This window comes from Pararge aegeria, chromosome 12, assembly GCF_905163445.1.
Source record: "Pararge aegeria chromosome 12, ilParAegt1.1, whole genome shotgun sequence".
NCBI classification, from domain to species: Eukaryota; Metazoa; Arthropoda; class Insecta; order Lepidoptera; family Nymphalidae; genus Pararge; species Pararge aegeria.
The window spans coordinates 18,060,710-18,083,996 of record NC_053191.1 but is presented as its reverse complement, the minus strand read 5'-3'; the positions used below and the strand labels follow the sequence as shown (position 1 = coordinate 18,083,996).

The 23,287-nt window shown below is 35.4% G+C and overlaps 1 protein-coding gene across 2 annotated transcripts in view; it reads right to left on the bottom strand.

Annotated features, from left to right (window-relative positions):
* LOC120627831 (DENN domain-containing protein 2B-like) overlaps positions 1–23,287 on the bottom strand; it is a 71,150-nt gene that overhangs the window by 31,965 nt on the left and 15,898 nt on the right. Inside the window, exons 1-2 of one of the 2 annotated variants that reach the window (XM_039895904.1) lie at positions 12,271–12,289; positions 8,898–9,233 (exon numbers count right to left, since the gene is read on the bottom strand). In XM_039895904.1, the coding sequence (XP_039751838.1) occupies positions 8,898–9,233; positions 12,271–12,285 (351 nt within the window). In that variant the 5' untranslated portion in view covers positions 12,286–12,289. Of the gene's footprint in view, positions 1–8,897; positions 9,234–12,270; positions 12,290–23,287 lie in introns of those variants that run through there. The other variant, XM_039895903.1, reaches the window with a different exon arrangement.

Sequence of the window (23,287 nt, the reverse complement as noted above, 5' to 3'; positions counted from 1 at the left end):
TTTTTGTTACTTTATAGAGGACTGTCAATTATGATTTTTAGAAAAAAAATTATTTCTTAACTAATTATTTAAACAATAGAAATATGAAAAAAACGATTATAAACAATTAAAAATTGTTATTAAGGAAAAATTTTTTTTTTAAAACTCATAATATTTATAATGTAATAAAGTTGTGAAAAAAATTTTTTTAAAAATATTGATTTAATCAATTTGTTTATAAAAAATTTATCAACAAATGGCGGGAAAAATTTTTTTTGCAAATCAATTAATATCTTGTATTAATAAAAAAACGATAATATGATGATTTAGAAAAAAAAAAAATTTTTTTAACAACATTACTTGGATTTTTAAGTTTTTGTTCAAGTAAAAAAATTGTTATAAACAAAGTATAAATATTTTTTTAACTTTTATGGTACGATCTTGTTAAGTATGTATGTAAGAAAGGCTCTACGAAGCGAAAATTTTTTACGACCATTATTTAAACATTTTTTTTCACTTACAATTAAGACGGTAATCTCGAGAAAATTTCGTTAGTTAACAATTGTTTAACTTGTTGAAAAATTAACTTTAAGTAAAATTTCCAACGGGAATGAATTATTTATAGTGTTCAGAACACATTATAATTTTTTCAAATAAAAAAAAAAATATTCAATACCTTAAATAAATTAATTAATGTGCCGTACTCGCTTTTGACGCCGAGCGCACAACCTAAAAATGTCGCGCGCGGACCTATCTTCAGCGTTAAATTAAAATTATAAATAATGGAGATAGAGTTCCGGGAGTTAGGAGTTTTTTATTGGAAATTTCCTCCTCTTTCAGAATCTTTTTTTGAAATTTCTTAAATATTAATAGTTTATGAAATATTGGCAAAAAACGAAATGCCATTTTTTTTTCATCTTTAATTGTTTATAACTTTTGCAATTTTTTATGTGCTAATACACGCTTTTAGCACATTTTTCTAGACGTCATTCCGGATCCAATGAGCTATCGCACGTAATTTTAAGAGCAGTATCTCTATTTTGTACCATTTTCAACTTGTCGACTAGACTATATGTTCAAGTTGTATATTCTAGTTTTTTATATTTAGAACACGTGTTTACAAGACGTAACAGTACAAGAGTGTGAATCGATAAATATAACACGTTAATAAAACCTTTTTTATTTAAATAAAATCTTTTTGATTAATTTTAATATTTATCGTTAATCACTACTGCGTTTTAGTTATTTTTTTTCCATACGCCAAAGAAGTATAACTTCTAACGCGTGTACATAAGTACACACACTCTTTTAGTACTTTTGGTTATCTTAAAATAATTTGTTATCAGTGTTAAGAATAAACACGTCACATAATAGTGATGTCACCACCCTTATCTGGTTTGTTATCGAGAGTAAAATATTAGTTAAAAGAATACCAAAGTGGAAAAATTAATGCTACTGTTATTTTAGTGTATTTACTTTATTATTTTTAACGCGATAAGCTTTAAGTAGGTATTTTGACGTAATGGGCCACTGAGGAAGTATTTCCAAGACAACAAATAAATGATGACAAAAAGACTTCCATGCTTTAAAATAAAATGTTAATTATTTATTATAGGGATTTGTATAAACTAATTGCCGTTCTTCGCCTTTATCAAGTCAATGTCAAAGTCAAAAAATATCTTTATTCAAGTAGGCCCATAGGTGGCACTTTTGATACGTACATTACATGAGTAATGTGTACACGATAGTGAGATGATGGAGATAACCATATTCGTAACTTAAAACGAAAGCTACGGTGGTTCGAAACGCGTTTTTGTCTAAGAAGAAGCCACCAAGAAACTTAGCCGGACGTTTTTTTGTTATCACCATCTCATGTCATTTAAAATTATTAGAAGAGCAACCTGGTTAGGGCCATAATTCACACGCAAGCTTTTAATCGATCACGTAGTCCTTTATACTATAATAGACTTTTCTATAAGCTTACGTTTGATACAAACTTTGAAATTTTTAAGAGACATCTCCAAGATCTTAATCTAAGTAATCTTAACTTATATTATAAATGTGCTTGTTTGTTGGTTCTTACTTTTCGTCCTAACTAACTTAAGCAACCATTCAACTTAATTCTTGGAATAGAAAAATTAAATTAATTCCTTTACTTAAAAGGACGGAGAGTGACATAGGCTACTTTTTATCACGGAAAAACAGTTTTTTTTATCACATTTTGATTCGCACAATATACCCCAGCACATCGCGTAGTGTCAGAGCTTCGTTTTCGATGAGCGTTCTCTCTGAATCTTTTTCCCACAGCCCGGCTCCTTAACTAGTAGCATAGCATCGAAATTTAATTACAATTCGAGGCTCAGTTTGACAAGAATCTACATGTATTTAGAAAGTTAAACGTTACTATCTATGTGGTTCCTGGGCAGTATTCAACTCACGTCTTACGGAAGGTGTTTAGATTTCTCGTTAAATCCTGATATCAACATATCCACATTATTTGCTATTTTAAACAAGATTCCCATCGTCCACGTGACTCGTAATGACCCATAATTGTTTATGATTATTATTACCCAACTAAATAAAGACTGGTCACGTTTCTCCGCACGGTCTTCGCACAATTAATAAGCAAAAAAATACTGGGAAGTCTTCAATGATTAATTATTAAAACCTTTGTTACTGATGTACTGACGACCCGTTTGGAAAACTTATTACATTATATACAAGCATTGGACGATCCCAAGGAGTCATTTTCTAGTAGCGAGACACTTATGTTAATGTTAAATGGAAATACATTTTAGAAAACAAACATTGTTTGCGATGTCTGAAATGGAAATTCACAAAATTCTAAAATCTTCGCACTTCTCATACAACGGTTTCACCATTCCAATACATGTTTTTTAAATTTATAATCCAGTTATATTACGTTATACTTGGTTAACATAACCTCGAAAGTTTAGACAAATTTCAAAGCAAGTAGGAAATTATAATTTAGAGGTGTACTCGTATGTCCTTACGATATAATTCCAAAACGACAGAAGCAAATCCCTTGTACTCAAAGCAACAGCTTAGTAAACAGTGTACTTTTTACGTTTGCGTCATAACTACGCAAAACATTGTTTTTTTTTTAATTTATTTTTATCGAAGAAGATGCACAAATTTGTTTTCCCTCCCTGAGTATATTTTTATAGCAAAAAGTCATTGATTCAAGCGATGATAGCGCATTGGGTAGGAGCTGGACTACACTTTCGGGGGGCCGAGTTCGAATCCCAGCACGAACCTCTCACTATTATATCTTGTGTGTGTTAGTAATTAAAATATCAATTGCTTTAACTGTGAAGGAAAACATCGGGAGGAAACCTGCATGCCTGAGAGTTTAACATATGTTCTAGGTTTGTGGAGTTCACCAATCCGCATTGGGCCAACATGATTGACTACCATACCCCCTAATCACTGTGGGAGAAGGACCGTGCTCTATAGTGGGCCGTTAATGGGTTGTTGTGATGATGCTGGTGAATTAACTGATGAACCCAGCAGATGGCCCACCTAAAGTGGTAAAGCATCGCCTTTAAACAAAACTTCGCAGACCATGCAAGGAACAGCTCCGGCATCGAGCCACCCTGCGTCCGTCAACGGCTCAAGTGTCTGTTAATACACCGGCAACCACCAAGCCCTTCAGACCAGAACACAGCATATAGCTGAGCGGCAGAAATATGCATGACAGTATTACTTTCCTAGATGAGCTATCAAACATGCATTTTTAACACGTGTACAAGCCTAACAAAGAACATAACACTTCGCAGTGCCAGTTAAACAAGACAGTGCAACTCATTATTATGTATGCCGGTCGCGAATCAAACACTCCGAGTGAATGACTCAACAGCTCTCTTGAATTTTGTTTCATCTGACACGTTAGCTAAAGAATAACATTACTTCACAGTTTTTAAAATGTAATACAAGCCCCAACAGCCCAACGACATAAGAAAAGTGCAACAAATTATAAAACAAGAGGTCATTGTCAATCCATTCAACTTTTAATATAAAACTTAAGTGGTGAAGTGGAAAAAGCTTGTTGAAAACAATTATAACTACACCTGGTTCAATCTCTTCTCAACACCTTTCGGATTTCAGTCTTTTTCTTAATTCTTAACGTTATTTCAATTATTATATTAGATAAGTTATGAATGTTTCTTACCAAAAGAAATTATCGATAACGTTTTTAATCGATGACCATCACTTTCTCTAATTGTTGCTATAATAACGTACACACACATCACATCACAAAAACAATTACTTTTTTTTCTATGTAAACAAATATTATGTAATTCCCTAAACAGTATCAAATAAAATAAAACACAAACCACACAACACTAAAACTTCACAGTCCTGTTTCTATCCAAAAACACTATAACACCCGTCCGTTATCTGACATTTATTTTATGAACTGCCTTTGTCGGAAAACCTTTGCTAGAGAGATCAAACATGGCGTCACTGACATTTGCGCGGAAAACCGCGGTTTTTTCAAAATGGCGCCGGAGTAAACCAGAGCGCATCGCCGGTCAATTTTCAACTAACACGATAGTTCGCGAAATCCTTGGGCTTGGGTTTATGGTGGGCTTACATGGATTTCATTACGATAGTTTCATGTTATCTTTTTAGGAATCAACTACGGTAGAAATAGGATTTGTTTCTTGATAAACATTCAAGGACCAAACAGAGGAATATAAAGTCCTGTAAAATAGTAGAAAAAAGAAAATAATGTAAAAAAAAGTTACAATAACTTAGCCAAATTTTAACTTAATAGCTTTTCACAACTGTTTTCGTGTTTTTTTTATTGACTTAATACTTTTCAATCGCGTGAAAGTTAGTTACAAATAATACGAAATCCATAGAGCGCCATCTAGTGTGAACACAGTTTCCCAGTACAACTTTACGGCCCGTTCCATTCCTTCGTTTACAGTTAAAGATGACATAGATCTGGGATGGCACCATATAACCGCTCTATTACGACGTTTCGTGCCTTTTTTACGTCGAGCCTGACTCACAGATAATGGTGACTATTTTGCGTTAGGTTTGTACAGTCACAAAGATAAGCTAATTATTGTTTGTATTAGGAAACTAAGCAGTAGGTTTCTATTAACTAAATAACTAATATCACGTAAAAGGTTCTAAGACCTGCTTTTTGTTTCCGTACTTCACTTAAGTTCTTGGTGTAAGATGAAAAGTAGAGTCACCCAAAATATCTCCTCCTCTCCTTCATCTCACTTCTATCTACAATTCGTTTTTCCACGAGTAATCTCTTTCAGAAAAACTATAAATCTTTTTATTTTCAGAATTACTAAAACCTACTTTCAAGAACGTAGTGTTACACGGAACAAAGTAAAGCTAGCTTGGAATTTCATAATATGTATAGGACATGTGTAATTACAAAATTATAAAACAATTAATGTTTAAGCTAATAGGTCTGAAATAATAAGCAATTATTCGGTGAAGGTAAGCAACACAATATTTCGGCCATGGTCAATGTTAATCAACACCTTTTGTGTTGAGTTGAGACATAAATATTTGCAAAAAAATCAATAACAGCGGTTTAAAAAAAAATAAGGTTGAGTTGTTATGGGAGGATGAGGTGTTCCCATAGACATCGTTGCTATGGCAACCAGCCTCGCATCTCAATGGTTGGCTGTTTCCACTCGCTTGCTCGTTTCAGTTTTATAAAGTTAGGTACACATCCCGATCAACCTAAAAAGGTGCGTTAACGAACTTACAGAACACAAAACCGACTTCAATGTGCTATTCTGCTTTTTATTTCATCATCATCATCATGACAACCCATTAACGGCCCACTAAGGGACACGGGTCTCCCACAGTGAGAAAGGGTTAAGGCCGTATTCCACCAGGCTGGCCCAGTTGACATTGGTGGAGTTATTTATTTAATCATTTTTTTTTTCAAAAGTTACGATTTGATTGTAACATCGCGGCAATCGTCAGGATCTTTCCGTTCATACCCACTAACACGTCAAATGGAACAGCTTGTTGACGTCGATTAAAAAGTACATCGTATTGAATAAGGAAAATTATTTTAGTATTTTCTATGCGCCTGTACAATAAACAATTAGTTTAAGTAATGGCGCATCTATCTCTATTCAACTTAAGCAAACTTTCTAGTTGCATCCCTTTCACTAGCAATGGTATGCCGGTAATCGATTGACGTATTGAACTTTCGACCTTCGCAACATCATAATAAGATACACTATTCTCTTGCATGCTCTTAAAGTATACATGTATAATAATTGTTATTAATTTGTGATGTTGGTGATATTCTCGCAATTGAATTACTTATTATTCCTATAATAACAAAGGTTAAACAATGGTCCGCGGGCCGCGACGGTAACAGCACTGATTCTTCCTTTAACGATTATTCTTTTAAACTTCCATAAACGGGCACCCATCCATTTACTGACTAGGGTCAAGCCGTGGCATGCATTTCATACATTTACAAAAGCACTGCCTACCCTAAAATGTACATGTAACTCGTATAGAAGGAGGATTTTCGCCCTTTTTATGCAATTGACCTGCTGAATGCATACCCTGGTAAGGAACCCGGTGCACGCCACTGGGGTCAAGTTAATATATATAATAATATACTACGACAACACACACATCGCCATCTGGCCCCAAAGTATGCGTAGCTTGTGTCATGGGTACTAAGATGACTGATGAATATTTTTATGAATATAACATACACATAAATACGTATAATATACAGATAAACACCCAGACACTGAAAAACATTCATGTTCATCACACAAACATCTCCGGTTGTGGGAATCGAACCCACGGCCTTGGACGCAAAAAGCAGGGTCGCTGCGCACTGCGCCAACTGGCTGTCAAGTTGGGACCAGCCGCCAGCGATATCGACTATTATGTACTTTATGTAGTGCTGCTGTTGAGCCACACATTATTAATGCTGTCATTTGTTAAAGGGAAGTATTTTAAACGAGGCAAAACGTGAGCAGGTCCTCGGGAGGGGCATTTGCGATTGGCAATGTTAACGTGATTGAAGATTTCAAATAGTAGTTCCAGTACTATTGAAAAAACGTTACGTTTCACATCTAATTAATTTAAGAAGTTGTAGACAATGTAGCAGTAAGGTGTCCCGTAATCACCCCGGGCGAAGTAGCAGGGCACATGCAGTAATTTTAAACTTAACTCGATTGACCTATTTTTTTTACTTCTGACCTATTTTTAAACTTAACTTGATTGACCTATGTGTGTAAGTGAGCCTGCGAGGCGGTAACGTCGATATAAACTGTATTGATACATCGTAGTGTATAAGCTAATGACTGCACAGTGTATCTCACATGGCTCGAAACAAACAAAGAACTATTGTAATTAAAGTACTTCAACATCTGGGAGTCATTAAATACAGTGCGTTAGGGTTACGGTGTACGGTAATCTTACTTCCCTCGTCTTTCAGGTTCAGAGTCCTTAGTGTTACGTTAGTGTGACAGAGCTTCAATGACGTCAAATATTCCATATGCGGTAATAGCCTAGCGGTTAGAGCTTCAGCCTCCTTTTCGGTGTGACCGAGTTCGATCCCCGGAGTTATGTGCTTTTTTGATAAACCTGATTATCGGCGTGGCGACACAGGCCGTGGCGACGCTTCGTATTTCGTATGTAATATTAAAAATGAATAATAATTTTGTAAAAAACAGTCATTATTAACCGACTTACAAAAGGGGTGGTTTTCCAAATGGTGTTTTTTTTTTAATTTATGGAACAAATTTGTAATGCTTTATCTTTTAATTATGCAATATCTGCAATAACTTGCAGAAAACCATTTCGATGTTTCACATCTGCCAGGCGTCCCGTGACGGCTCACACATTTTAATTGAATGAATTTAAAATTTCGCCTGCTTAACGTTAAAGGAAACCAGAACGCCCGAGAGTTTTCCATAACGTTCACTAAGCAGTGGGAGGTCTACAAATCAGCGCCTGGCCAGCGTGGTGGACGATGGCTTTAACCCTCCTTATTCTGATAAGAGACCCGTGCCTCGTAGTGGCCCGGCATTGGTTTGATTATTATAACGATGAGATCAAACTTTGACGTGTAGTTTTCTAAAAAAAATTACAGAACTCGAATGTGGAATTTGAAAACTAACACTAAGGCTGTTATTGTCCTACCAACAAGGAAGGTACGGTATGATGCACGATGTCGCGTAGAAACCAATTCGAGGTACGGGTTTAATATAACTGCGATACCTCTAAAAAGTACCGGCCTTTTACTCTCTTAGACTGCATCATCAAGTCTAGGGATAACTTCAAGTGGATCAAAAAAAAAAGGCTACATAATTTGAGACCTAGTTTACAACCTATTTTTTTGTGTTGCTTGCGTTCTTCGTCCGCGCTTGTTACTGTATTTTAGAAATCCCGTGAGAACGGTGTTTTCTTTGGATAAAAAGTAGCCTTTATTACTTTATTCAACTAACTCTAACTCCAATTTTGTTTGATTGGTCTCTATTTTGTTGACACATTGTGATCCAGCTCTGATAATGAAGCTTGATTGGGTATTCATTAACGCTGGATTTTCTGATCCAAGATTCTTAAGCTAGTTCACCTTGCATCTAAAAGACCCGGAACATGTTTGCACAAATAAAATATGAATTAAAAATTTCAAAATCCCCTATTTTTAATAAAGTGTACTTTTATCTACTACACTCCCGATTAATTCACCTTCTAAATAAAAAAAAACAAGATTAAAAGCGATTCATCCGTTCGGGAATACGATGCCACAGACAGACAAACACACGCACACACACACACACCACACACACACGCACACAGTCAAAGTAATAATACCCCGTCGTTTTATGCGTCTGGGATCAAAAAAGTTAACTACAGACAAAAGCCATACTCACATTTTCCCGATCAACGTCCAGCTGGCTATCTCTCTTGGGCAAACTGAACATCATTTTAGCTTCATTCTTCTTGTACCTCTTAGTTTCAGTTGCGAACTTCTTCTCCACCGCCCTCTTAGCCTTCCTGAAATCATCCGAAACATTTTCTGTTGATTTCCACACTTTCTTACTCAAAATCGGTTTAAGTGGCTGCGTCAACGGTTTCTCCTCTTTTAGTTTCTTGACTTTTTGGGAGGCGTTTTCGAAGTTTTGTCTCAGTTTTTGGAACTCCGTTTTAGGTATTTCTGGCGTCGGAGGCCGAGATATCTCGCATGGTTCGTCGTAGATTTTCTGGTCCTGAGAAAAGCCAAAAATTATAATTAGTATTTATTCAGCTAGCATATTAATGATTTCATTTGCTAGAGATTACTGCTGACCTGATAGTAGTAAATCTAGAATGGCTTTAGCAGAAGTCGATAGATACCTATTGAATATTTCTACACGCAGCGCGAACAGCTGTGGTGACCTGTCACTCTTGTTATCTAATATGATATGTCCGGGCAAAACGGCTTTAATATCTTTTCATACTGACTCGCCACAACACGCGTAAGTAGGTATGTTATATCTATATCTTCTGGCCTTTGACAAATCATAGCTTATGATGGTCCATAAAATTTTGCAGATGTCTACTGACCTTGATAACAGAATTCGTCATTTAATGAAAAACCTACATTAATGTTACAGCCTATTAAATTTTTATCGGATTACTTATTTGATACTTCCTACGTTGCGTATTGTCTTCTCTTTTTATAATCTCGCCTAGAAATTCCCTATTCGCTCTCGCCTTGTACTGTGTCTCTAGGTGGTAGGTACATGTGAATGGAAACAGAGACTAGAAATGCGTCATACCTTAGTGCGAACCACTACCAGAAAAGTGGGAAAACGTTTCGTACGAGTTGATCGAATGTCACGAATGCCACCGCTCTAAAGTGTTTTTAGCTTAATTATAATTTTATTAGCCCTACGGTGAGCTTACAAAAAAATATTTATGTATTGAATCATCAATATTTATTGACCACATTTATTATTACAAACATCGATAGTATATAAGAAAAAATATCCGGTAAGTATCGTATGTATCAAAAACGATATACTTCCACCTACTGAAAACCACCAATAGAACTGCATAGAGTACAAATATATTTTAGAATTTTTTACCAGCAAATCGATATATATCGATGTACTTTAATCGCAACCGATAAACATTTTATTTTGAAATTAGGGTACTGAATCAGAACATACCCGGAACCTATTGCGAAACATATAATAACTCTGGGTCCATCACAAAGATCGTCAAAGACGTTCAATAAAGGCAAACTTTCCAAACCCATTAGCATGTCGCTCACGCGACGGAAGTGAACTATTGTAAACAATGGACAGACGGCCGGTTCCGCTTGATGGAGTAGATGACATTATAATAGCTCTAAGAACAGACTCACTCTCTATTCCATGTAATATATATGCTTTACATCATCATCTATCTCAGCAAACAAAGGTCACCTGATCATCGTCACAACCAACTGCCTAAGCACGGCAAAAGTTAATTTTAGAAATTTACCCCCGTTTATTTTACAGGTATCCACCAATCCGCTACAGCTCGGAGAGTTGATAAGTGGGAGAAGATATAATTTTATACTTTCCCCGGGGAGATAAATGTCTCCTGATGGGATGGAAGTTCTCGAGCTGTGTGGCCCGCGCATCGGCTGTACGACTCGTGACTACTATGTCGGTAACTCTGGTTCTACAAATCTTCGATCAACGAATTTAGTCATGTATAGATTCTAACAGCATAGCTTTCCCCAGCGCCCGCTAAGTGACTCTAGCCTTCTAATGAGGCCCATACTTAGCGAGCACGTTTCAGATCCGTAAGTCATCACTGGCAACAAGCACTGTTCGAATACTTTTGTCTTCAGCCACTGAGGAATTTCGGATGGGAAGATATTGCAAAGCGTCTCGCTGCCTAAAGATGACCCAAGTCGCCCGCATTTTAATTCAAAAGATATCAGCAGATCTGCTGCCGACTATTTTTTGTTACAGGTCCTCAAACGAAGCGTGATATATCTAGGTGTATCTGAATTCATCCAGAAACGTTAGCAAGAATCTATTCCGTAATTTGTTTAAAAAAAACGTAACATATAATATATACTGTGATAGAGGGATTTCGCGTATCCCTATTCCTTTCCCTACTAATATTATAAATGTCAATGTAAGTTTGTTCGTTACGTTTTCACGCAAAAACTACTTAACCGATCCTCATGAAACTTTGTACACATATTCATGGAAGTGAATATTGGATACTTTTTATCCCGACATTAAGCTCGGTTCCTTTGGGAAACAAGATGAAAGTGTTTGAAATTATAACCGATTTAAATAATTATTTTTGAAGTATAGAGGTTATATGTGTTTAATTTTGCCCAAACTTTATGTAAATCTGATTAATGTGGTTAGAGATAATGTCAGAACTCCTCAGCGGACAGCAGCAAACCCCTCATTTAAGGCTTACCGATATTGAATACTTTAATTTTTTAGAACTACAACTAAATTGAATAACACATCAAAAAACAACAGCTAGTAGACAATGAAATGTCTTGGGCAAACTAAGTTCTAACTGACTAATGCAATTAAAGGACTATATCAGAGCGACACTTCGCAGGGCCAGGAATGCTTCCTTCAACGTCCCGCCCTGTGTCCATCAAGGCGTAGGTTTTAATCCTCATGTTCCTGTTATAACACCAACAACCATGCTTTTTAGACCGGAACACAACATTGCAACAATTCTGCTTTGCCACAAAACTAATCATGGCGACAGTACTTCCCGGACGTGCTCTGCCACAAACGCTAAAACGTGATGACTCTTGAAGTATTTTAATGGCAATTAACTCATAGTAATTATGAAATACTAGACCAATGTAACCAAGCAATGCACCTGGTAACGTGATAGGTAAACCGCAAATGTAGCTTGCTGACCGCAGGGGTCGATAACCTGTAGACTGTTGAGGTAGGTTGCGTTACATTGATTGAACTCTAATCACGACTGCAGGGAATTATTAACAAATACTAAAACGACCGAAGACCGAAAGAGTATTTTCTTTCAACACATGTGAGAATTATCGGATAATTCCTAGCGAGTTTATATATTTAATTTTAAAAATAAAAGGTAATACTTTAAGGTAATTAATTTTTAGATTGAAGCGAATAGCTAGATTTCGGGGGAGCGAGATCGAATCCCGGCACGACCTAAGTAATAAACCTTTCTAAGTTATGTGCGTGTTATACATTTGAAATATCACTTGCTTCAACGGTGAAGGCAAACATCGCGAGGAAAACTGCTTACCCGAGAGGTCTCCATAATGTTCTCAAAGGTGTGGGAAGTCCACCAATCCGCACTGGGCTAGCGTGATAGATTACGGCCTTAACCCCTTTTTATTGAGGGAGGAGACCCGTGCTGTAGTGGGCCGGCAATGGGTTGATATGATGATGATTTGTAGGTTTACTCTATATGCACTTTTGAAACTTGTTTGTCTGTTCGTAGTGACTCTACCACCGATGCGGAAGGCAGACGACTCTACCAAGAAGTAGCCGGCATGAAACTCAGCAGTTGCTATTTTCCTACATTTGCAATTTAACATTTCGTTTTCCTAGCTTGTGAGAGAAGAAAGCGGAGCAGCTTGCTTTCTAACAACCTTATCATTAAGAAACCACCGCCAGTAGCGATTTCCGGAGAGATGCGGTTTCAAATCCCAACGGTTCCAAAATTTTACATGCATCAAAAAAATATGTATTTGATATAATATGCATTCTAAGACGATAGCGGGATAACATGAGAGGTTTTTATACTTTAATATTATTTTAGACCCCAGATGGCCCAACTGATGGTAAGTGAGAAACCCATTCAAAGAAAACCAACGCGTATAAACTTCGAACGTCCTGCTGCAACGTGCCGCCCTGTCCGTGTCCATCATCCGGAAGCCTAGGGGTTTCGCCCCATGTTCCTGTAAATTTACCTGCAACCACCCCCTTCAGACCGGAACACAGCAATTCATGGAGACAGAAATAAGCATGGCTGTAGTACTTACATTTTAAACTGAGGCTTATCATCCCTATCCCTACTAATATTATAAATGGCAATGTAAGTTTGTTTGTTACGCTTTCACGCAAAAACTACTTAACCAATACTCATGAAACTTTGTACACATATTTTTGAAGTGTAAGAAGTAATATAGGATACTTTTTATCCCGACATTAAGCTCGGTTCCTTTGGGAGTGGGGATGAAAGTGTTTGACTATTTTACACCATAACTCCCAACAAATTATAACCGATTTAAATAATTATTTTTGTACTATAGAGGTTATAATATGTGTTTAATTTTGCCCAAACTTTGTGTAGATCTGATGAATGTGGTTGGAGATAGAGGGCAGCAATCCCTCTTAAGGCTTAGCAATACTGAATACTTTAGAACTACTAATTAATTGAATGCCACATCAAAAAACAAAATCAAACGCAGACGAAGTCGCGGGCAACAGCTAGTAAATTATATTTATGATTTAAAATTAGAGATCGCTACTAAGCGATAAGGCCGCCTTTTGTGTACTGCTTCTGTCTGTGTTTTTTTTATTCTTCTTCTTTATTTTTTGTGTGCGAATAAAGAGTATAAATAAATAAATAAAATATTTATCTGTCTATTTCTCTCGCACTTACGTTAGGACACGTAAGTGTGGAGAAGTGTGTAGGTGTGTAGTGATGCCCGTAAGCATCGTAGACGTGCATACAGTGGCGCGCATACAGGGAATGCACTAAGCGATCAGATTATATAAAAGGAAAAAAATCTCCAGTACGAGTTATAAAACTTAAGGATAGGCTTTGTAAGAGTTATAGAAAGCCTACCCTTAAGTTTTTATAGCTCGTACTTGAGATTTTCTTCATTTTATATCATCTGCATACCCTGTGCATACCCTCTACGCACGTTACTGCGTGTGTTAGGAAATAGGGAATTACAGCACTTTATCTATGATAAACACGATGATTATATTAAATATATCAACAAATCATAGTTTGTATACTCATTGATAATGTATTGAAAATAGAATAATGGACTTTAGTAGACTGTCAAATAAAAGTATAGGATCTATGGCGGGGGACGCGGGTTTGACAAGTTAGATTGGCGGCAAAGAAAAGTGAGGACGGATTTAAATTAATGAATTGAGAATAGAAGATTAAGTAAAGTATTGTGGATAGAACGTTACAAATTGGGAATAGATGATTTATAATGGAAACGACATACTTAACGAAATATTGTTGTGGCAAAACAAGAGTCGCATATACTGGTGATGGAGTTGAGATAAGTTGTTAAAAGTTGTTGGTACTATGGTTGTACCTGATGTAGCATCAGATAAGTATATCTCTTATATCCTTTGGGTTATTCAGGTATCATATATGGAGCCCTAGCATTATTTCATACAGATAGCTTATGTAGCATACGTTGCTCTATACAAACAATTTGTTTCAAAAGTCCTGATGTTATTAGTGATAATAGTAGTTATGTTTGACCTGTCTTATATGTTTTGTATCAAAGGGCCTAGCGTTATAACATATGATAATGTTGTAATTGTGTTTATAAGTCTTGTTTTAATTGATTGAATAAAAGAGCAACGGTAGAGTTTCTTGCCAGTGGTCTTCTCTGCCGAAGACAGCATTCCGAACTGGTAGTAGAGTCATTTGAAGGTAATAAGTAATATGAATTATAGAGAAGCCTAATATACAGTATTAGAGTCAGTCTAGTTGTTTTATTTCACTCCTTGGGAAGTCAGGTTTATAGAGTACAGACCCACAACACTGCTCTAAAGCAGGTTGGTGGGCTTTAATGATGTCTTTTATAAAATTAATACTTTAATATGAGAAACTAGGTATTTAGCTTCAATAATACTGTTAATTAATGAAAGATCTAAGTGCCATCCTGAACATTGTGGGTATTATAGTGAATAAGTGAATACCTGGGCCTTCCATTCTCTATATTTTTTTAGCATCAGAAGTTGGATCCTATTCATGTCCAATTTATGCCTTTCTCTAATGCAGATTTACTTTTTTTAGAACCATCCCGTCAAATGTGGACATAGTAAAGAGTTTGATGTTTTTAATGATGCCTCAACTTTTTGCTGCTACGTGCTGAAACAGAAACACTCTGGAGACAAAGCACCATGCTTGTTGAAATTCTATATAAGGATATGTGGTCCGGAGAACCAATTGATGTGATATTTTTATTTTTTATTTTTGTTGTTTCTACTTTGCAAAGATGGTACTTATTATTTGAAACTGGCCTAGTGGCTCTTTTTTACTTGGAGTCAAAAATAGATTTGATTTATATTTGTTTTGTTTGTTATAAACCAACTAGTCAAGTTAGCCAAACAGAATGTGTGATAAGTTTGATTAATTTGAATTATTTTATTTAATTAATCAGGTTAGCCAAATGGAATTTGTGCTAAGTTTTATTTTATTAGACTGTCCAGGTTAAAATAATTTAACTGGTCAGGTTAGCCGAACGGAATGTGTAATAGATTTTTCTTTTGATTCTTATTTATTACATACAAGATTTCAAGTTTATATTGAGCAACTAGTCAGGTTAGCCGAGCTGTTAACTTTTATTTAGGAACTTTTCTATGTACTTCGAGATCGAAGTACTTGTCAGGAAAGCCGAGATAGGAGAGATTATGTAAATTATTCAGAAAATATAAAAGAATACACATAAAACAAAACAAAAAAAAAAAAAAATTTTGTTGGTAGAATAGAATAGAATATGATTATGTATCAGAACAATACATATAGGGAAAATTACTACTGAATAGCTAAATGAAATAGTTTAGTGTCTATGTTGGATTGTGCGAAGAAAATAATTGGGAGTCAGCTTAAATGTTATGGGTTAGGTTAGTAATCTTTCAGTATGATGATTAGAGAAGTTCTTAAAATTATCTAAGAATAAATACAAATATAAACTAAATTAATGTTGCTGCTGCAAAGGAAAATATATTAGTTGCATTATAAATAATTATATTATACTTAGGTCTACAGTTGTTTAAATTTTCAATTTCTATTTGAAATTTTAATAGTCCTTGTATGATAAATGATTCTGTTAAACGGGTGATTTTATTGATGTATAGATTGAAATAATCTTTGAATAATAGAAATAACAATTAAACATAAACCTTGGCTTTTTTGATGATATGATAAAAAAAAAGAGGTAAACCCTCCATAATAGAAATAATTCCATCTTAGCGTTTTTATTTTAATTTATTTATATTTATCTTATATATTACTTGACTTGGACAGTGAAAAGAATATGAATATCACCAGTGGGTGATGATTATGTTGATATCATCAGTAGGAGTTGGTGTTTTGGTATTGGCTAAGTAAGTCATGTGTCAGGTTCTTGCCCACAGCTGATTAAGCTTCAGTGTTTGTGAGTAAGGAGCTGTTGAGACTTGTATTGCACATTGTTCGAATTGCCTTGGCATATTTAGACTGTACCTATTGCATCTGTGACTAAATGAGACTAACAATGCAAATAACAGAATTGAGGAGAAATATAATTATGTGTATATTTTGATAAAGTTGGACTGGAGGCAAATGGATAAATTGTTTGAGATTTATATTGAGATGGAAATATTTGGATTGTGATTGTACATGTTAAAATGTACAAGATAAATGAAAATGAGTATTTTTGATTTACATTGTTGAAAATTAATCATTTTACTTAATTAGAAGTATTATATTGTTGTAATATGTTAAATGGTGTGGAATTTTAATGAAAATTTTTTTTGGTCTCTTTAACTTTAATTATAAAAAAATTTGATTATGCCTATCTTTTGATAGAATATTGTTTACAGTTTATTGATAAAAGTGTATACAGAATGTAACTGATTTGATGATATTTGTGCTTATATACCATTTAAACTAATGTTATAGAGGTGTATATAAGATGATGTACTTATAAGGATGTTCTTTGAACCTAAAGACTTATGATACAATACATATACCTAAAAAGAATAACCCTATGTACTTCGAGAACGAAGTACTTGTCAGAATGGCCGTGTTAGGAAATAGGGAATTACAGCACTTTATCTATGATAAACACGATGATTATATTAAATATATCAACAAATCATAGTTTGTATACTCATTGATAATGTATTGAAAATAGAATAATGGACTTTAGTAGACTGTCAAATAAAAGTATAGGATCTATGGCGGGGGACGCGGGTTTGACAAGTTAGATTGGCGGCAAAGAAAAGTGAGGACGGATTTAAATTAATGAATTGAGAATAGAAGATTAAGTAAAGTATTGTGGATAGAACGTTACAAATTGGGAATAGATGATTTATAATGGAAACGACATACTTAACGAAATATTGTTGTGGCAAAACAAGAGTCGTATATACTGGTGATGGAGTTGAGATAAGTTGTTAAAAGTTGTTGGTACTATGGTTGTACCTGATGTAGCATCAGATAAGTATATCTCTTATATCCTTTGGGTTATTCAGGTATCATATATGGAGCCCTAGCATTATTTCATACAGATAGCTTATGTAGCATACGTTGCTCTATACAAACAATTTGTTTCAAAAGTCCTGATGTTATTAGTGATAATAGTAGTTATGTTTGACCTGTCTTATATGTTTTGTATCAAAGGGCCTAGCGTTATAACATATGATAATGTTGTAATTGTGTTTATAAGTCTTGTTTTAATTGATTGAATAAAAGAGCAACTGTAGAGTTTCTTGCCAGTGGTCTTCTCTGCCGAAGACAGCATTCCGAACTGGTAGTAGAGTCATTTGAAGGTAATAAGTAATATGAATTATAGAGAAGCCTAATATACAGTATTAGAGTCAGTCTAGTTGTTTTATTTCACTCCTTGGGAAGTCAGGTTTATAGAGTACAGACCCACAACACTGCTCTAAAGCAGGTTGGTGGGCTTTAATGATGTCTTTTATAAAATTAATACTTTAATATGAGAAACTAGGTATTTAGCTTCAATAATACTGTTAATTAATGAAAGATCTAAGTGCCATCCTGAACATTGTGGGTATTATAGTGAATAAGTGAATACCTGGGCCTTCCATTCTCTATATTTTTTTAGCACGTGCATATCGATAACGCATAATAAAAAGTTATACTAGGTACTACGATTCGCCGATGAGTCGAGAAATTGATGGTTCCAGTTATAATATGGCTGAAACGTGGTCGACGCCATCTATGGGCCTCGTGAGAAAGCTCACGCGGTGGGCGAAGGAGAGAGCTATGCTGCGCGCACATTTACATGTTTCGTTTTTAGGAGGTGAATCTCTTCGCCTACTGGAAACTTACTAGGCCTCGAATTTCAAAGAAACTATTCATCAACTCTTTCAGTGAGTATTTTAAGCTTTTTTTAAAATTAAACCTAAAATTAGCCCTAGCCCCTAATCTTACTTAATTAAACTTAAAATCGACAAAATGTTGCCAGCACCCCTCTTCTTCAAATTAAAATCTTCATCAAATTAAAATGGGACCACCTCTGAGGTATGGCATACCACACAAAAAAAGCATGATCAAAATCGGTTTCATAATTGGCAGAGTAATCGGGTAACAAATATGCAAAATAAAGAAACATTCGAATTGAGAAACTCCTCCTTTCTATTCAAAATTTATTTATTTCAAGTAGGCCCATTTTATAAGCACTTTTGAAACGTTAAGTCAGCCTGTTTTTAGTGACTCCACCACCGTTACGGAAGGCAGATTCCACCGAGAAGAGCCGGCAAGAAACTCAGCAGAATGCTCTTTTTTAAGTTGATTCAAGAGATCCCATTGTTCGTACCGACAATAAATCTACTAATATTTCAGTATATTAAAACCTCTATTAAACTAGGCGGCTTCAAATTAAGATGATATTAATAATGTACAACAATAGTGTGAGTCGGTCACGACCGGCCATTGTTCTGTAAGTGTGCCAATAGATGAATATCTAAGTGGGCTGTGACGTGTTTGAAATAACTTTGCCGCCGATTGTACGAGGCAGATGATTTGCACAATGTTATGAGAGCAACTGTAACACGTCTGGGAGAATGGCCCATTGAGATCAGTGTTGCGAGGGGTTGCAGGTTACAAATACGTGTATCTACAGTCAGTCAGTTAGCTGGATAGGACAGCCGTTGGTTCTGTGGGTTCGATTCCCACAGCTGGATATACTGTTTGTGTGATGGACATGAATGCTTTCAGTCACTTTCTTTTAAACAACTTTATTGCATAATAAAGGAAACACACACAGGAACACATTAACATAAATTATATGCAAAAGGCGGCCTTGTCACTAAAAGCAGGGTCGCTGCCCACTGCGCTAATCGGCAGTTAAAAGGACGCAGAGCAACATGGGCTACTTTTTATACGAGGAAAACACACGGTTCCCACGGGATCTGTAAAAGCCATAATAAACGGTAGCAACAGATAGTAGTATTAATATAATTGGTCGCACAAGTCGGAACTCTATTCATCCGTATGTATCGAGATGGTGAAATCTGCGACATTGAACTGGTGTGAAACCAATAAAACGCAATGTCGCACAGATAATGTGGGGCCACGGCCCACGATGCAAAACACATAAAACTTATAATTGATTACTAATTAATGTTATTGTTATCGCGAGCGTAGTTAACTCCCGCGATTCCGTCTGAAAGATTATGCTGTTATTATATTTTTCATTACAAAGGAGATATTGATATTTATTAAGGACTTTCGACGTACGCATCAGGAGCAAAGATAAACTAAATATGAATTTTTTTTTTCCAGTACATGACCGGAAAAAAATGGGAACGCGACCCGTGCACCCACAGACTTCTCCTTTATCGTTGTTTTAAAGTAATCGCACAAAGAAATTTGTTTCCTACTTAATCTAACCGCTTATATTATTGCCTCGCAGGAATCTCACATAATTTTCCGGCCTCTTAACGATGAATTTTAGTACTTCCTTACTTAGTAGATACGAAAACACTAAATATTAAGTATATTTAGTGTTTCGTTTCATTTCTCTAACTTTTAATATAAAATAGAAATAGGGTAGAGCTTTTTGAAACAAAAAATACCCTGCATAAGTCCCTCTCAACCCTCCGAAAGCATAAGCAAAAGCTATATTTACATTATTTCACGGTTACCGCAAATAAACACTATGGGACGCCCTTCCCCCAAAACATATGAGTATCGACGTTTTTTTCAAAACACGTCTACAGAAACGGTAATTTAAAATTTACACTGGTGGAAAATGCCTCTGGGAACTAATTTCCAGCTGTTGTTTTTAACCCCCGACGCAAAAAATACGGCGTATTATGAGTTTCCGTGTCTGTGTGTGTATGTCTGTCTGTGGAATCGTATTCCCTGAACTGATGAACCGATTTTGACTTTGTTTTTTTCTATGAAAGGTGAATTAAACACTTTACACACACTCACTTGCGGACTATAATATCTCCCGCGTAGTTGGAAAATCTATCTGAAGATTGACCAACGTAACCGAAATCGGTCAGGGTATCTGCGAGTAGTAAGTACTAGAAACAAGAACACCTATTACGTAGGATTTTAGGTACATGACAAGCTACATGCTCATAATCTGAGTCAGTAAACAAACAGAGTAAAGGTAATTAGGTTTTGACTGATAACAATTGTCTGATATATATGTTGGCAACTATGCGATAAGATTGTAATCGAATGTAAATCTTTTTAATATGGCAGACAAAATATATCACTACTGGATTATGACTGTGATATGGCGTGTTGCAAATCAAAATGTAGAGCATATTGCTCGCCTCATAAGCGAAGCGTTTAGGTGGGTATTACGTCAGTTTACGCACACCGAGTGATTCTCCAACTTAAAATGTCAGTTTTGTTAATCTTTATTGCTTTTATAAGTGAATATAAATAGACAAATGTTGAGAAAAAACACTATTTTCAACACTCGTGATATTTTTAAATAGCTTTTTATTATTTAAACTAATTAAAAAATTGTTTAAAAAAGTTCTGTCTTGGACGTCCGTGAGTCTGTATGTGCGGATCCAGAGCGAAATACTTCACTTATAGGCGAAATAACGAAATACTTCACTATATATATTTATTATTTTTTTATAGGCTTCAGTATTCTGAGGAATAGAAGCCTATTACTTTTCACGGTATATCTTTATTAGATGTAGTTTAATTATTATTTACAAATAATCTCAATTATAATAAATGAGATTATGAGGCGTGCACTTTTGGATTTTCCAACTATAGTATTATTTTTCCAAGTAGGTATTATTTTGTTTTAAAATAAGATATTCTTTACAAATGTAGGCTTTTATAATATGTTCAAAATGATATTGACACTAAAAAGTAATGGAAAGATTGTTTACATAATAAGACATGTAATGAAAAGAATTGTGTAGTTTACTCAGCGGACATTTGATTTCCTTTTATTATAATAATAATAAGTATTTATTTGTAGGCAATAAACAAAGAAATGACGCCTAAACACCGCGACCTAGGCCCCTAGAGTCTAATTGGTGCTGATAATTTCCAGGATCATGTGTTACGAGTTCATATCGTACGTCACCTAAAGTAATGCAAAATAAATAATTAGCATGAACTAACTACGGAAATAATACTATATTTTTTTAAAGTTTCATTTAGTCGGCCTGCAACCAAATATATGTGTAACTAGCTGTCGCCCGCGACTTCGTCTGCGTTGTTTTTGAGACATGTGGCATTCAGCTCAGGTGTATCTGTACTGAAATTTTTAAGTTGTGACATCTTATAGAAAAAAAACTGGTGTAGTCTTTTAAGAAATTTTTTAATCTACGTAATAAACAATATTTAAAAAGAACTGTCTGATCAGTCCCAACTCCTCCTATCACTTACAAAGAATAGTCATCATTGAAGGAAGAATCGAAATCGCATTATTAGTAAATTGATTTGCTGTAAATAAATAATAAATAAATAAATATACTACGACAATACACACATCGCCATCTAGCCCCAAAGTAAGCGTAGCTTGTGTTATGGGTACTGAGATAGCTGATAATTATTTTTTTATGAATATAATACACATAAATACTTATAATATACAGATAAACACCCAGACACTGAAAAACATTCATGTTCATCACACAAACACTCTCCAGTTGTGGGAATCGAACCCACGGCCTTGGACTCAGAAAGCAGGGTCGCTGCCCACTGCGCCACTCGGCCGTCGGCTGTAGGATAACAAAGAAAATTTCTAACATTTTTAATTAGTCTCAGCACTGAACTCCTTATAAATGTGGCAGCACTATGTATTCAGTATCGCTAAAATGAGGGGTTAGCTGCTGTCCGCTGAGGAGTTTTGTCCTTCATCTCCAATAATATTCATCAGATCTACACGAAATTTTGGCAAAATTAAACCAATATTATAAACCCTATAGCACAAAAATAATTATTTAAATCGGTTATCATTTGATGGAGTTATGGTGTAAAATCGTCAAACACTTTGATGCCCTCTCCCTAAAGAATTAAGATTATTTTCGGGATAGAAATGAAAGCGTAACAAACAAACTTACAATCACATTTATAATATTAGTAGGTGTGCGGGAACGATATACTCGTTTGTAACGCACGGGAGGAGACGCGCGGGGGGCCAGGCATATTATTACACTTTTCTTATATTCCTTGTCAGGGGTTATAATCGGACGATATAATTTATGTCTCCTGCCTGTGCGAGCCCTGCTGAGACATAGTATAGATGTTCAAAAAGTTACATCGTAAAATGAACGAACAAACGTGAAAGGAAGATCTCAAAATACCCGCATGAACTTATCCGCAAACGCACTAACTTCGGGTTTACGCTCTAGGATAGCATTCTAGGGCAGCCTCTATATAAAAAAACCCAGGAAAGAGGAACTGCCCTATATAAAAAAAACCAGCATTGAAACGTTAATTCCATTTTATTGACATAATGACGATAGAGATAGATGGAATGTTGATTTTCTAAGGGTCCCGAGATATCCCGAGACAATATACTATAACTATTAATATATAAACATACTACGACAATACACACATCGCCATCTAGCCCCACAGTACGCATAGCTTGTGTTATAGGTACTAAGATGACTGATGAATATTTTTAAAAATAATATACATGAATACTTATAATAAACAAATAAACACCCAGACACTAGACAACATTCATGTTCATCACACAAACATTTCCCAACTGTGGGACTCGAATCCACAGCCTTAACTCAGAATATAGGGTCGCTGCCCACTGCGCCAATCGGCCGTCAGACTGGTACTACATGAAATTCCACTTAGAGCCAAGCAGTTGTCCGGC